This window comes from Ranitomeya imitator, chromosome 8, assembly GCF_032444005.1.
Source record: "Ranitomeya imitator isolate aRanImi1 chromosome 8, aRanImi1.pri, whole genome shotgun sequence".
Taxonomy (NCBI): Eukaryota; Metazoa; Chordata; class Amphibia; order Anura; family Dendrobatidae; genus Ranitomeya; species Ranitomeya imitator.
Genome location: NC_091289.1, coordinates 194,057,047 through 194,071,485, shown reverse-complemented (window position 1 = coordinate 194,071,485; position 14,439 = coordinate 194,057,047). Strand labels below are relative to the sequence as shown.

The window sequence follows — 14,439 nt, the reverse complement described above, 5'->3', positions numbered from 1 at the left end:
GGACCCCCAAGAAAACCCGCCACTTCCCATAAATATGTACGGTAACTTATTTTCCTGGTGTAAATGTCGCTTTTCTTCTGAATCCGGTGATGTCTTTCCTTTGTGAACATTGATTACAGATGTAGCAGAGCTGGGTTTACCTTTCTGATAGAACCGAGGGGCTTAATTCAGCATTTGTGTTTTTATTTTTAAGTGACGTTTCTTTTTCTATTTGTCTTTCGGTATTCATTGACATTTTTTTGAGTCAAATTCTTCAACATGGTACATACGGGTTGTTGAATTTTGCACAAAATCAAACATTTTTTTTTATGTCTGATCTTTTTTTGGGCAACAAAAATTGCATGATCCTTTAACATAAAATTTTCACATATGTGCAAAAATTACTGTAATATATAACAAAAACAGACAAGGAGGTGGGTGAGAGGGGACTGGACGACATTGGGTCAACAGTTATACATCTAGACAAGTAGAAAATAAACTTTAAATCAGCAGCAACTTAAGGCTGAATTTGGAGCAAAAAAAGCCTAAAAAAAGCAAAAGAAGACAAAAAAATAAAAACACAAATGCAATAATGAATTGCACCCGTAATGTAATGCTCAATGTAATGCACACAATGCGCAGACATGAAGGTCCGTTCACAAAGCGGCTCTTAGTGTCTCCTCCTGGATTATGAGGGGGTGCTCACTATAACCCCTCTACAGGGCGGTTTTATTAACCAAAGACTGCAATAGGTTTATCCAGCAATATGATGGAGAGGCACAGAAATGATGTGATGAGCATCACTGAGCTCTGTTACATCTGCCGGCCATTCACAGAGTAAATGCGATAAGGAATAATAAAGAACAGCTCTGTATGTCGGCTCTACCCCTTACGATCAGCATTTTATCTGATATGATTTTGGATTCTGTAGCAAATAAAACTGTAAAAATAACATCTATAAGTGTAATCTGTGCAGAGCAATCTGGAAATTCTGGCTGTAAAGTTAACTCCCTTTTAGCTTACACAGTGATTTATCCACGATGAGGCACAATAGTATGGAATATATCAGCAGGGTCAGGACACAGAGCTCACATCCAGCCTATATTACTGGGAGAGACGCACAGACCTCACATCCAGCCTATATTACTGGGAGAGACACACAGACCTCACATCCAGCCTATATTACTGTGAGAGACACACAGACCTCACATCCAGCCTATATTACTGGGAGAGACACACAGACCTCACATCCAGCCTATATTACTGGGAGAGACACACAGAGCTCACATCCAGCCTATATTACTTAGAGAGACACACAGACCTCACATCCAGCCTATATTACTGGGAGAGACACACAGACCTCACATCCAGCCTATATTACTGGGAGAGACACACAGAGCTCACATCCAGCCTATATTACTGGGAGAGACACACAGACCTCACATCCAGCCTATATTACTTAGAGAGACACACAGACCTCACATCCAGCCTATATTACTGGGAGAGACACACAGACCTCACATCCAGCCTATATTACTGGGAGAGACACACAGACCTCACATCCAGCCTATATTACTTAGAGAGACACACAGACCTCACATCCAGCCTATATTACTGGGAGAGACACACAGAGCTCACATCCAGCCTATATTACTGGGAGAGACACACAGAGCTCACATCCAGCCTATATTACTGGGAGAGACACACAAACCTCACATCCAGCCTATATTACTGGGAGAGACACACAGAGCTCACATCCAGCCTATATTACTGGGAGAGACACACAGACCTCACATCCAGCCTATATTACTGGGAGAGACACACAGATCTCATAACCAGCCTAGATTACTGGGAAAGGCACATAGTGCTCACAATCAGTCTACACTACTGGGAGAGACACACAAAATAAAAAAAACAAACTTTTATAAGACTGCATATCAGTGGGGTTGAAACTGAATGAAGGAATGCACCTTAGTGTAATTTTATTAATTAAATGTAACAATTAAAATACGGTATGTAACAATCATTGTTTTCCATGTCAAAGATTACTTTTGTGGCCTTTAAGCTGCCTGAAGATATATGGTGACATTGTTACAACAGTCACAAAACCTCAATGGGCAAATGTGCTGCTCCCCACCGTGGGGTTGAGCAATTCGGCATATTGTAGGGATTGCATTGCAGTCGAGTCTCTCGTGTCTTGTTCTCCATTCATATGCAGTTACATTCTGCTGGTTGCACTTGGACTCAGACAGAAGTTCAATGCCAGACCTGTTAGACATGTGACTCAAAAACGAAATTACAACTTCCATTTCAGCTCCCATAATGCACTGTTCTGACAAAAGGAAACCATCAGCAAAAATCTGGATTTTGCTTTAGACATTAAAATACCCATTTAACACAAAGTTTAACTCTAGTTTTAACCTTGACGTTCTGCTCAGGGAGCAGTTTCTATGAGGCAGATACCCTCTGGCTTCTCCCTGCCCAGTTAAGCTTCATTTATAGGTCACACCTTAGACACAAATAAGCGGTGTGTCTCCAATATCGCAGCCTCCATAGAATAAAAGAAATATCTGTAACATGAAACGTACGTGGTTTTGATCAGTTTGGTGTTTTCTGAGTGTTCAGTGCACGTCTCAGCGATCACTCAGCAGATTGCACAGATGAATGTCCGGCTCCAGCGCAGTCGGAGGAATGTTTGCTTTTCAGTTGCTTTAGGTAAGTTCTCAGGCCGTCCGCATCCAGCTGAGAATTCCTGGCAGCCTGCACAAGTCTTAGCGCTAGCTGGTAGTCTGCCGTCTGTCTGGCGCTCTCTGGCGAGCTGATCTGCTTTTGCTGCAATAAATAATAAAAATAAGTTAATGCAAAACAATTTGCTCTAAACGAGCCGCTGCCGCCATCATCTCAGGGGTCAAAGTGAACAAAATTGTCATTTAGTTACGGATAGCAGAGCGTGTTTTCAGCACAGAGTCATTCCTACATGTCACTGCATAGTGAGGGCATTTATTTTCCCACTGCCAGGCAGAGCTGTGAGAGCGGGGGACATTCTGGCAAAAAAAGTCGGTAAGATACCGTGCATCAGATTTTTGTAAAATTGTAAAAGTACATGCTTCCTAATACAAATACAGACAGCGATTTTCCAGGGTTATAAAAATGCATCTGCTTTTACTCCAGTAATGGCTCCACTTCTGTCCATGGATTGTGTGTGGTATAGTAGGGAAGATCTGCAGTATCTCACACAGACTGAAAATGGACGTGGGTTTGTTTTTGGAAAAAAGCAGCCTTAATTTTATATTCTTAGACTTTCCCTTTAAAAAGGGTTTTATTTACATAGATTAAAAGTTATCCCGTTGGTTGGGACCCTCACCGGGAGCTAGGCCTTGTTCTCGGGATCTGGGCCTTGCTCTCGGGATCTGGGCCTTCCTCTCGGGATCTGGGCCTTGCTCTCGGGAGCTGGGTCTTATCCTCGGGATCGGGGCCTTGTTGTTGGGAGCAGGGCCTTGCTCTCGGGATCTGGGCCTTGCTCTCGGGAGCTGGGCCTTATTCTCGGGAGCTGGGCCTTATCCTCGGGATCGGGGCCTTGTTGTTGGGAGCAGGGCCTTGTTCTCGCAAGATGGGCCTTGTTCTCGCAAGATGGGCCTTGTTCTCGCAAGATGGGCCTTGTTCTCGCAAGATGGGCTTTGTTCTCGCAAGATGGGCCTTGTTCTCGCAAGATGGGCCTTGTTCTCGCAAGATGGGCCTTGTTCTCGCAAGATGGGCCTTGTTCTCGCAAGATGGGCCTTGTTCTCGCAAGATGGGCCTTGTTCTCGCAAGATGGGCCTTGTTCTCGCAAGATGGGCCTTGTTCTCGCAAGATGGGCCTTGTTCTCGCAAGATGGGCCTTGTTCTCGCAAGATGGGCCTTGTTCTCGCAAGATGGGCCTTGTTCTCGCAAGATGGGCCTTGTTCTCGGGAGCTGGGCCTTTTTCTCGGGAGCTGGGCCTTTTTCTCGGGAGCTGGGCCTTTTTCTTGGGATCTGTGGTGGTTCCAGTGCTGGAACCCCCAGAGATCAGTAAGTTGTTCCCTTACAAAAATATTAGTCGTTCACTCACCAGAATCTTGTCTGCGACTACCCTTGAGATTTCATTGGCATCCTTCAATACCGAGACGGGTAATGATGAGAGTGAAGCGGCCTTTAAACCTTACAAAACAGGATATTGCTAAACATAAATATAGAAGACACGGAGTGAAGTGTTATCCATGACGCGTCTCATTACCGTAATTCTTCTCCTCTGTTTGCCCTTTTGATAGTAAGTATGTGTAAGATATGGAGTCTTTGTCGCTCACTTGCTTCACCTCAAAGTGAAAATTCTGAACGTTCGGATACATTGTGCCAAGGTGACACAGCTCCAGAAAATGGGTAGCAAAAAGTGTAAAAGCCTAAAAGAATAAAATATGTCCCAAAATAATGACATTGATGAACACCTAGACCTGCAGATTGTAAGAACGTAGAGATCTGTGTCTACTTACCAAACCAAAGAGATTACAGACATACGGGTCTTAACAAGGAATAACAGAGGTTGGCATAACGCAAAGGTGTAAAGCCGCCACATACATCATAGAATGTCCTTAGGCCCCCATACACATCAATGGTCGGCTTATCACGAAAATGCTAGTTTCAGTCGACTTTCATCTCATGTGTATGGGGACTTTGGAGAAGATAGACAACAGAAGTGACAGGTCCAGGTCAGGAGGACACATTTGGTTTTCAAATGCTTGATGTAAAACGCTCACATTCACTAACAGAAAGTCAGGGATATCGTGGAGACTATGGACTGACGAGGTTACTACACATCTGTATCGCGGCTCCTCATCAGTTCAAGTAAATGTCAGCAAACCTTTGATCGGATCAGGTGCTCACAGACGGCGTAGCAGATGCCAATTCCTTCTTCGGCGCTGGTGCCTCTTCCCAGTTCATCGATTATTATCAAGGACTTCTCATTTGCGTTCTGTATGATGTATGTAATCTTCAAGAGAAAATTTATTTTACAGTTTTACGCCGGGGTCTCACTTGTGAGTGCATCACGAGAAACTCATAGTAACATAGTAACATAGTTAGTAAGGCCGAAAAAAGACATTTGTCCATCCAGTTCAGCCTATATTCCATCATAATAAATAAATACCCAGATCTACGTCCTTCTACAGAACCTAATAATAAACTCGTGCGAGTCTCTTGCCTCAATACCCGGCACTAGGGACTGGAGCGTGCGGCTGCATAGAAAAACATGCAGCTGCTAACTCCTGTCCTGAGTGCCGGCGGTAGTGCCGGGTATAGAGGTGAGAGACTTGCACGAGTTTCTTGCGCTGCAGTCGCAAGTGTGACCCCGACCTTATAATAAAACGCTCTTCCTCAGATAACTCCCTAAAAGGGGTTGTCTACGTTAAATATCTCTGAGCTTTATGTCTTATTAAGTTAATGACACTGGGGAGATTTGCAGAATTTGTCCATTAAGTCGATTTTTCAGCTGCACGTCCCATTCACATAAACAGGACAGTCAGAGATTTGTGCACCAAATCAGCCACATAAGAATACAGCATTGGGGGCATAGGATGTAACATAGATAAGAGGACTATATACCTCAGCTGTCATTGATCCTAGGGCTACACGCGGAGATCGCAGTTACATGCTACATCTAATGATTTCCTACGGTGTTACATTGCGATCTGTGAACTACTAGCGGCACAAATGTTTACAAATGTGCTCGACTGTGGCTGGGGCTCCACAGTAACATGTGTCACACGACAGCAATTCTCAGATAAGTCATGCAGCCAAACAAATTTGTGCAATTATTTTAGACTTACGATTTTGCAGTAAAAAAAACTCCCAAAAATCAGCCTAATCACAGCTAAGCCGCATGCAGCTCACAGTCACGTGTGACTTACAATGAAGTTTACACCAAGTAAGTTGCGTGCGACTTGTAACCACCGACACAAAATTTGGAAACGTTTGCGACTTTGCGTCACAGGTTGCAGTGCGATACTATAGGAAATTGTTAGCGGCATTGTCACAATGCAACACCACGATCTCAATATCATGTTGGCGACTCACTTGTCACAGACTTCCAGTGTGACTTTTCTTTTACAGCAATATTGCATCTCTAAAATAGTCGCACAAAAGAAAGTTGTAGACAACCTGCACAAACTGTTTGAGAATTGCTGCTGCGAGACACATTACCGTGTGGGCCTCATTCCTAATGCCGATCTTTGCTTGCTTTGTGCTCCTGTTTTCAGGGGGTAAATTGTTCCTCTTATTGGGGTTTGCACACACGATTGGTCTTTGTATTGTATCTTCGGATAGATTTGTAGTTTTCGGAGCACCACACTATTCTAGGCTTTATCATTGGTTGCACACTCTAATTTTGGGTGTTCCCATCACTTTCTATTTTTTTCCCCAATACCTCCTTCATTTCTTTCATGAAAGTGGAGGCATTCGTTTCAATATCATCGTCCATTCCGATGCGGGTAAATATCTGCTCGGCGATTCTGAAGGAGCAATATTCTGCTGGGACGAATGAACCTGTAACAGATGAAGCACTCGGTGTGTTATTGTGTATCCACGAGGTGCAGCGACTTATACTGTAGAGACTATGGTAACATTGCATTGTGTTGTGGTCGCTGCTACACCGACTACTAATTATCTGAGGCTCCAGGTTTTGTTCTAACTCCTCATTAACATTGCATTGAGCGGCTTAAAATCGCACATTCCTGCACTCAGCAAGACGGCATTCCTCACCGAGTCTATGAGCGGATCACAAAGGCTCAACTAGTAAGAGTGAAAAAACTAGTAAGATATAAAAATAAGAAAAACCTGATAAAATATGTGATACCGGGCTCCTGCACGGCACTGAGACTGTGATATCAGACAGTTGTGAGACCCAAATCATCTCATGAGACTTACACCTTTTTCCTTTTGCAACTTCTCGTCTCGTCATCCCCTTCCTCTGTTTCTTTTGGATTAGGAATGTTATGTCAATAATAGAGCCACTGCCAGAATCATCTGACGTCATCATACTGCACTGTCCTCCTCCTGCCGACTCTTCTGTCCTAATCCTTCTCCTCCAGATGCCTCTGTCCTTCTCCTCCAGACTCTTCTGTCCATTCTACCCTTCCAGAATCCTCTGTCCTCCTCCTTCAGACTCTTCTGTCTTCTTCCTCCACTCTACTGTCTTTTTACTCCAGACTCTTCTGTCCTCCTTCTCCAGACTCATCTGCCCGTCTTTCCTAAGGGTATGTGTCCACGTTCAGGATTGCATCAGGATTTTGTCAGGATTTTATGCAGGTAATCCTGACCAAATCTGCACCTGAGGTCACCTGCGCTGTTCTTGCGTTTGTTCTGCAATGTAAGGACATGCTGCGTTCTTAAAAGATGCGCCACATGTGCATTTTCGCGGGTATGCCGCATTAGTCTTTTAATGCATAGTGGAGACGGGATTTCATGAAATCCCCTCCACTATGCTGTCACATCTGGATGCTGCGTTTTTGACGCTGCGGCTCAACGCAGCATCAAAAACGCAGCGTTTCCTGAACGTGGAAACATACCCTTAGACTCTTTTCAACTCCTGGTAAAAGGATCCATATCTCCTCTCATGACATCATCTGTCCAGGGAGAGTCGTGAGGCCCCGATACACATTATACTGTTTGGCGCTGGCTGACTTTAGTATGTGTATTTACGTCAGCTGGGATTCATTATAGGGATTCAGCATTAGTTGCACTGGGGCACAAGTTATGAAGCTCATTGCATTTGCTGGGGTGATACAGTCACATGATGCCATTAGTGTGTGCACATGTCACCATGTTGTTGACTCCAATACAAGTAAAGCTGCCAGTATGAGCACTGATAAATGTCCGTACCTATCTGCGCCATTATCTGACACAGCGCAATCTGCTTTAAGTATGTTGATTTTCCGCTCATATTTGGTCCGGTGAGTATGATGAAATTATTCCCTTCGCTTATAAAAGTGTCATTAGAAACCGGTTTCCCCAGGGCTATCTTTTCTAAGATTGGGTGCCAGCCCTGCTTCATAGCTGTTGTATCTGTAAATTCTGGACGAACTGCAAGGAAAAGAAAGGGAAAAGTCAGCGTTACTGACGGAGCTTGTTACCGATGGTGCTTGTTACTAACGGTGCTTTTCACTGGAGGTGCATGTTACTGATGGTGCATGTTTCCTGATGGTGCATGTTACTGACGGTGCATATTCCTGATGGTGCATGTTACTGATGGTGCATGTTACTGATGGTGCATGTTTCCTGATGGTGCATGTTACTGACGGTGCATATTCCTGATGATGCATGTTACTGACAGTGCATATTACTGATGGTGCATGTTTACTGATGGTGCATGTTACTGACAAGTTTTCATAAGAAAACATGATTATTAGAAAGGTGTGAAATCCCCTCCAGAGACTACACGGACCCCAATATTACAGGGACATTTATCATCCCCTAGTATCAGTGTATTTACGCTCCTCTGTGCGGCTCCATCCTCTTGTGCAGCCGGGGTTAATGTTCTAGTGATTGCTGTGGGTCTGCATGGGGTACTGAGGAACAGAGATCTGCTCTAAACTATGATTTTCTTTGCTCTGATCGTAGTTTTGTGAACAATAAGTGGAGCTGGAGCCTCTTTGAAGCAGGCTTTCCAGCCGTAGTAAGTCCTGTCACATCACAAGGATGTCCCATCATTCCCCAACTATCGGGTCTATCTGTTGGACATGCAATCTATATACGGCTTGTCATCATACAGAGCGAGTAAACATTACACCCACGGCCACATTACCCGCAGCAGAATTGCAAATCTGGGGACCTTTCGACAAATTAAGTGACTTGCCAAAGATAGCAGAGCTAGTTTAAGATCCCTAGAGGCTAAAATCTTATTTCAGACGTCCCCTTTAATTTACCATTCGAGGATGAAGTTCAGTTCTTACCGTATTCAGAAAAAGTACAAATATTGGCAAAGGAGAGCAGCATGTCCAGCATGGAGACCGTGTCTGACAACTTATAGAGGCAATGGATGTGTTCGTAGATCTCAGTGAGAAGTTTACACACGATGCTGAAAAGACAAAAGACAAGAAATGACTCTGATCATTCACGGTATAGGGGGGTTCCCAGGACGTAAGTCCTATTAACCCCTACGGGGCTGCAATCTGGACATTTGTGTCGGCAGTTTGGTGGCTGATAACTTTTAATAGTGATTCTCTGGATCAAGATGTCATTGTGAAAACTGGAGGGTGCTCAGATAGGGTCCAACCCGTGGTATATATAGATAAGAATCTGTCACTTCAAAATCAAAGAAAAACTTCAATGTTTTGTTTACAGACAATCCAGTGCTGTGTATATAAAGGTCTATAAATGTATATATTTACATGCACAGCACTGGATTGTCTGTAAACAAATTCAAGCAAATGGAAAAAATCCATCCCAGTCCGATTTTTGTGACTCGCTTGCGGTGTTACCCTATTCACCTGTATTGCAGTCATCATGTTGTGGCCCAAGCCTAAAAATGACTGCAAATAAACTGTTACCGAAGAGGAACGTACAGATAAGACATGTGGTAGATTTCTTTGAGAGATTCCTGACATCGGTCATTCATCTTGATCAAATCCACTGATGTGAAGCTGCAGTTATTCTTCACTCGAGACACCTGAGACAAAAAGAAACAGTAAAGGCTTAACGAGAATGGTTTACTGTTCATCCTTCCTGCAAGGGTCCATGTATGTATATACAATTATGTGGGCACACATAATATCTCATTCATTTATTGATTTTAGAAATACTTGACCATTTCCCTGCGGGGCAGCACCACGCCTGTCCATGGGCTTTGTCTGGGACTGGGAATCGTGGCTGTAGTATAAATTACAGGCACAATATGGGATTATGAAAAAGCCCTAAATGAAAATGGAAAAAGGCTTCTGAGCTTCTCCTTGTCGGTCTCACACTTTGCTGCCCAAACTTCTGACATCACATTCAATGTCGCCACCTAGTGGCCATAATAATAATAATAATAATCTTTATTTTTATATAGCGCTAACATATTCCGCAGCGCTTTACAGTTTGCACACATTATCATCGCTGTCCCCGATGGGGCTCACAATCTAGAAACCCTATCAGTATGTCTTTGGAATGTGGGAGGAAACCGGAGTGCCCGGAGGAAACCCACGCAAACACGGAGAGAACATACAAACTCTTTGCAGATGTTGTCCTGGGTGGGATTAGAACCCAGGACCCCAGCGCTGCAAGGCAGCTGTGCTAACCACTGCGCCACCGTGCTGCCCATAATAGAACCACCAGAGATGGCAGCTTTGGATGCACAATACAGGCTCCGTTCATTATTGTATTGTTCCTATATTTAGTCTTGTTTTTCCTGTTTTATTTTGAATTGTTCTTTAAAGTTTTGCCTACTTAGAAGATTATTTTCTGCTTCTTCATCTGTGTCTTTCTCTGCTTGTAAGGGTGTGTGTGGATTTTCTAATCTAGAAGTTTGCGGCAAAGTAATTATCTGCGCATTTAAAAAAAGGTTGCAAAATTTTAGGAGTTGGAGGTCTACTGACCACTATGATAACTTCAGCGCTAACACTGACGGTCTCTGTAGGACAATGACTTCCTGCAGCCAATCAGAGGCTTCAGTGGTCAGGTGACTGGTGCACGCCATTGCGTTTGTGTGGTGGAGTCAGTGCCGTACTGTTTGAGTAGTGGGCCGATGTCGCCTTTTTTTTTTTTTTCTTCTTTTACCAAATTGACTTCACAACAACAACATAAATGTACATAAAAAGCAATTTTGCAGTTTTCATTTCATTTTTTTGCAGCGTAGAGCCATCACACATTTGTCTCTTCTGTTTAGAACAAGTGGAATTAGAATCCTGTGTATTCACGCTTCACACAGAAGCAGACGGCTCCCACTGATCACTACGGCGTCCGGACGGTTTCCGTTTGTTAGTTTTAGAACAGAAGACAGACACCGGACGGAGGGATAATAATCGGCGGGGCCACTCGGCTCCCGGTTGAAGCAGAAATACGCAGGATCCTAATCCAGTTTGTCCTAAATGGGAACAGAATTGACACGTGAACGGAGCCTAATAAAGTTCAAATTGTCTCTTCAGAGAGGAAGAATAAATAATAATAATAATAATAATAATAATAATAAAGTTCATTCATTGTAAAAGGAAAGTTTGTGTTGGAAAAATTAGCTTTTGTATTTTTCACAGATTTATTTACTTTTTTTACTCTACAAAGCACTAAAAAAAAAAAAGCCTAAAAAAATGCACCAAAACCGCAGTTTTCTGTCCATTGCCTGCATCAAAGAAGCTACGTGTGAATATACCCTATATCTGCCAGCATTAATAATAAGGGGGTCTACCTTAATAAATTCTGCAGGGAGTGATTCCTGCACATTCCCTTCCATGTTCATCTGAATGAAGAATCCTCGAGTGGTGCTGAAGCTGGTCCTGAACGGTAAGTTGTACTGATCAGAGAGCTTCGATATCATTGCTGCACAGAAATAAAACCGCACATTAGTGAGAGATACAAGTCCACTAATACGTATGTGACTATCATATGCAAATGACTGCATGGAAATATGATGACGAGTACAGCCCCAGCAGTATGGATAGGATGCCGACAGCAGGTCTGCAGACGCTGCACAACGATAAAGGCCATAAAATATCAATTATGCAAATAGCAATATGCAAACGTACGGTTGTCTCCATTATGGTTTAATTGGGAACAACCCCAGCCAATTTTTAGGGGTCTCAGAGAATGCAGCGCAGGGCACAGTTATCACTTTCCCATCCTTGCTACTACATGTGACACTCCTCTTTTCTGCCATATAATTGGGGCCCCCCACACTATGACTCCCCGAGCCCAGGTTGTGCCCCCTGGGGTAATGCTCTAAGATAACAACACTAACAGAAAGAAACCAAATCTCCAAAATAAGAAAACAGACAACAGATAACTTTCAGAAAAGTTTTTTTCCTGGCTGCGGTCAGTACCAGCGATGTCGTCTACAATCTCTGCATACGTCCTCCTGGCAATATCCAGGAACTCGTTGATATTTGGCTTCACGGCGTAACACTTCTGCGTTCTCATGTTCAGGCAGCCTCTGGTGTATCTGGTATCATCATTAATTACCATTTTAATTTTTTCAAGTATGATGTTAAATCTAAGAATAAATAAATTCATTTCAGGCATCTGTGACACACTGGGAAGCACATGGCCTTAGGAAAGCCAATCAATGACTCTCAAAAATGCACAAATTAAACCCCATCGGCCCAATTTCTCATTTTTCTAACCTTTTTTTGTGGCGCGACGGCTTTTAAGGCATTTTTACTTTTGTATCAAATTCATCCTTATGGCTTTTGCACCATTTTCATGCAATTTTTTCAGTCCTCGACATCCCAGGGGTGGGCTCTACAACCTGGGGGGCTTTAATATTTGAGATGTGTTTGTCTGAACTGTCATTTGTCACTTTTTGAAATGTCAATTTTTTTTTTATACACAATTGTACTTAACCCCTTTACCCCCAAGGGTGGTTTGCACGTTATGGACCGGGCCAATTTTTACAATTCTGACCACTGTCCCTTTATGAGGTTATAACTCTGGAACGCTTCAACGGATCCCGGTGATTCTGACATTGTTTTCTCGTGACATATTGTACTTCATGATAGTGGTAAAATTTCTTTGATATTACCTGCGTTTATTTGTGAAAAAAATGGAAATTTGGCGAAAATTTTGAAAATTTCGCAATTTTCCAACTTTGAATTTTTATGCAATTAAATCACAGAGATATGTCACACAAAATACTTAATAAGTAACATTTCCCACATGTCTACTTTACATCAGCACAATTTTGGAACCAAAATTTTTTTTTGTTAGGGAGTTATAAGGGTTAAAAGTTGACCAGCAATTTCTCATTTTTACAACACCATTTTATTTTAGGGACCAGATCTCATTTGAAGTCATTTTGAGGGGTCTATATGATAGAAAATACCCAAGTGTGACACCATTCTAAAAACTGCACCCCTCAAGGTTCTCAAAACCACATTCAAGAAGTTTATTAACCCTTCAGATGCTTCACAGGAATTTTTGGAATGTTTAAATAAAAATTAACATTTAACTTTTTTTCACAAAAAATTTACTTCACCTCCAATTTGTTTTATTTTACCAAGGGTTACAGGAGAAAATGGACCCCAAACGTTGTTGTACAATTTGTCCTGAGTACGCCGATACCCCACATGTGGGGGTAAACCACTGTTTGGGCGCATGGCAGAGCTCGGAAGGGAAGGAGCGCCATTTGACTTTTCAATGCAAAATTGACGGGAATTGAGATGGGACGCCATGTTGCGTTTGGAGAGCCACTGATGTGCCTAAACATTGAAAGCCCCCACAAGTGACACCATTTTGGAAAGTAGACCCCCTAAGGAACTTATCTAGAGGTGTGGTGAGCACTTTGACCCACCAAGTGCTTCACAGAAGTTTATAATGCAGAACCGTAAAAATAAAAAATCATTTTTTTTTCACAAAAATTATCTTTTCGCCCCCAATTTTTTATTTTCCCAATGGTAAGAGAAGAAATTGGACCACAAAAGTTGTGGCACAATTTGTCCTGAGTACTCTGATACCCCATATGTGGGGGTAAACCATTGTTTGGGCGCATGGGAGAGCTCGGAAGGGAAGGAGCGCCGTTTGACCTTTCAATGCAAAATTGACAGGAATTGAGATGGGACGCCATGTTGCGTTTGGAGAGCCACTGATGTGCCTAAACATTGAAACCCCCCACAAGTGACACCATTTTGAAAAGTAGACCCCCTAAGGAACTTATCTAGATGTGTGGTGAGCACTTTGACCCAATAAGAGCTTCACAGAAGTTTATAATGCAGAGCCGTAAAAATAAAACAAAAATTTTTTCCCACAAAAATAATTTTTTAGCCCCCAGTTTTGTATTTTCCTGAGGGTAACAGGAGAAATTGGACCCCAAAAGTTGTTGTGCAATTTGTCCTGAGTGCGCTGATACCGTATATGTGGGGGAGAACCAGCGTTTGGGCGCATGGCAGAGCTCGGAAGGGAAGGAGCGCCATTTGGAATACAGACTTAGATGGAATGGTCTGCAGGCGTCACATTGTGTTTGCAGAGCCCCTAATGTACCTAAACAGTAGAAACCCCCCACAAGTGACCCCATATTGGAAACTAGACCCCCCAAGGAACTTATCTAGATGTGTTGTGAGAACTTTGAGCCCCCAAGTATTTCACTACAGTTTATAACGCAGAGCCTTGAAAATAAAAAAACTCTTTTTTTCCCACAAAAATTATTTTTTAGCCCCCAGTTTTGTATTTTCCCAAGGGTAACAGGAGAAATTGGACCCCAAAAGTTGTTGCCCAATTTGTCCTGAGTACGCTGATACCCCATATGTTGGGGTAAACTCCTGTTTGGGCACAC

General features: G+C 42.9%; 1 protein-coding gene across 3 annotated transcripts in view; it reads right to left on the bottom strand.

The window, feature by feature from the left end:
- Positions 1-1,671: 1,671 nt before the first annotated feature.
- The window catches only part of MSH4 (mutS homolog 4), a 37,182-nt gene continuing 24,414 nt past the window's right edge, over positions 1,672-14,439 (bottom strand). The window contains exons 11-21 of one of the 3 annotated variants that reach the window (XR_011315111.1): positions 11,996-12,165; positions 11,365-11,495; positions 9,548-9,651; positions 8,936-9,060; positions 7,866-8,066; positions 6,412-6,530; positions 4,852-4,980; positions 4,231-4,393; positions 4,066-4,154; positions 2,568-2,811; positions 1,672-2,306 (exon numbers count right to left, since the gene is read on the bottom strand). Coding sequence is in view for 2 of the 3 variants with exons in the window: in XM_069738301.1 (XP_069594402.1) it covers positions 2,620-2,811; positions 4,066-4,154; positions 4,231-4,393; positions 4,852-4,980; positions 6,412-6,530; positions 7,866-8,066; positions 8,936-9,060; positions 9,548-9,651; positions 11,365-11,495; positions 11,996-12,165 (1,423 nt within the window). In the remaining variant the exon portion in view is untranslated. Of the gene's footprint in view, positions 2,812-4,065; positions 4,155-4,230; positions 4,394-4,851; positions 4,981-6,411; positions 6,531-7,865; positions 8,067-8,935; positions 9,061-9,547; positions 9,652-11,364; positions 11,496-11,995; positions 12,166-14,439 lie in introns of all 3 variants that reach the window. The other 2 variants (XM_069738301.1, XM_069738302.1) reach the window with 2 other exon arrangements.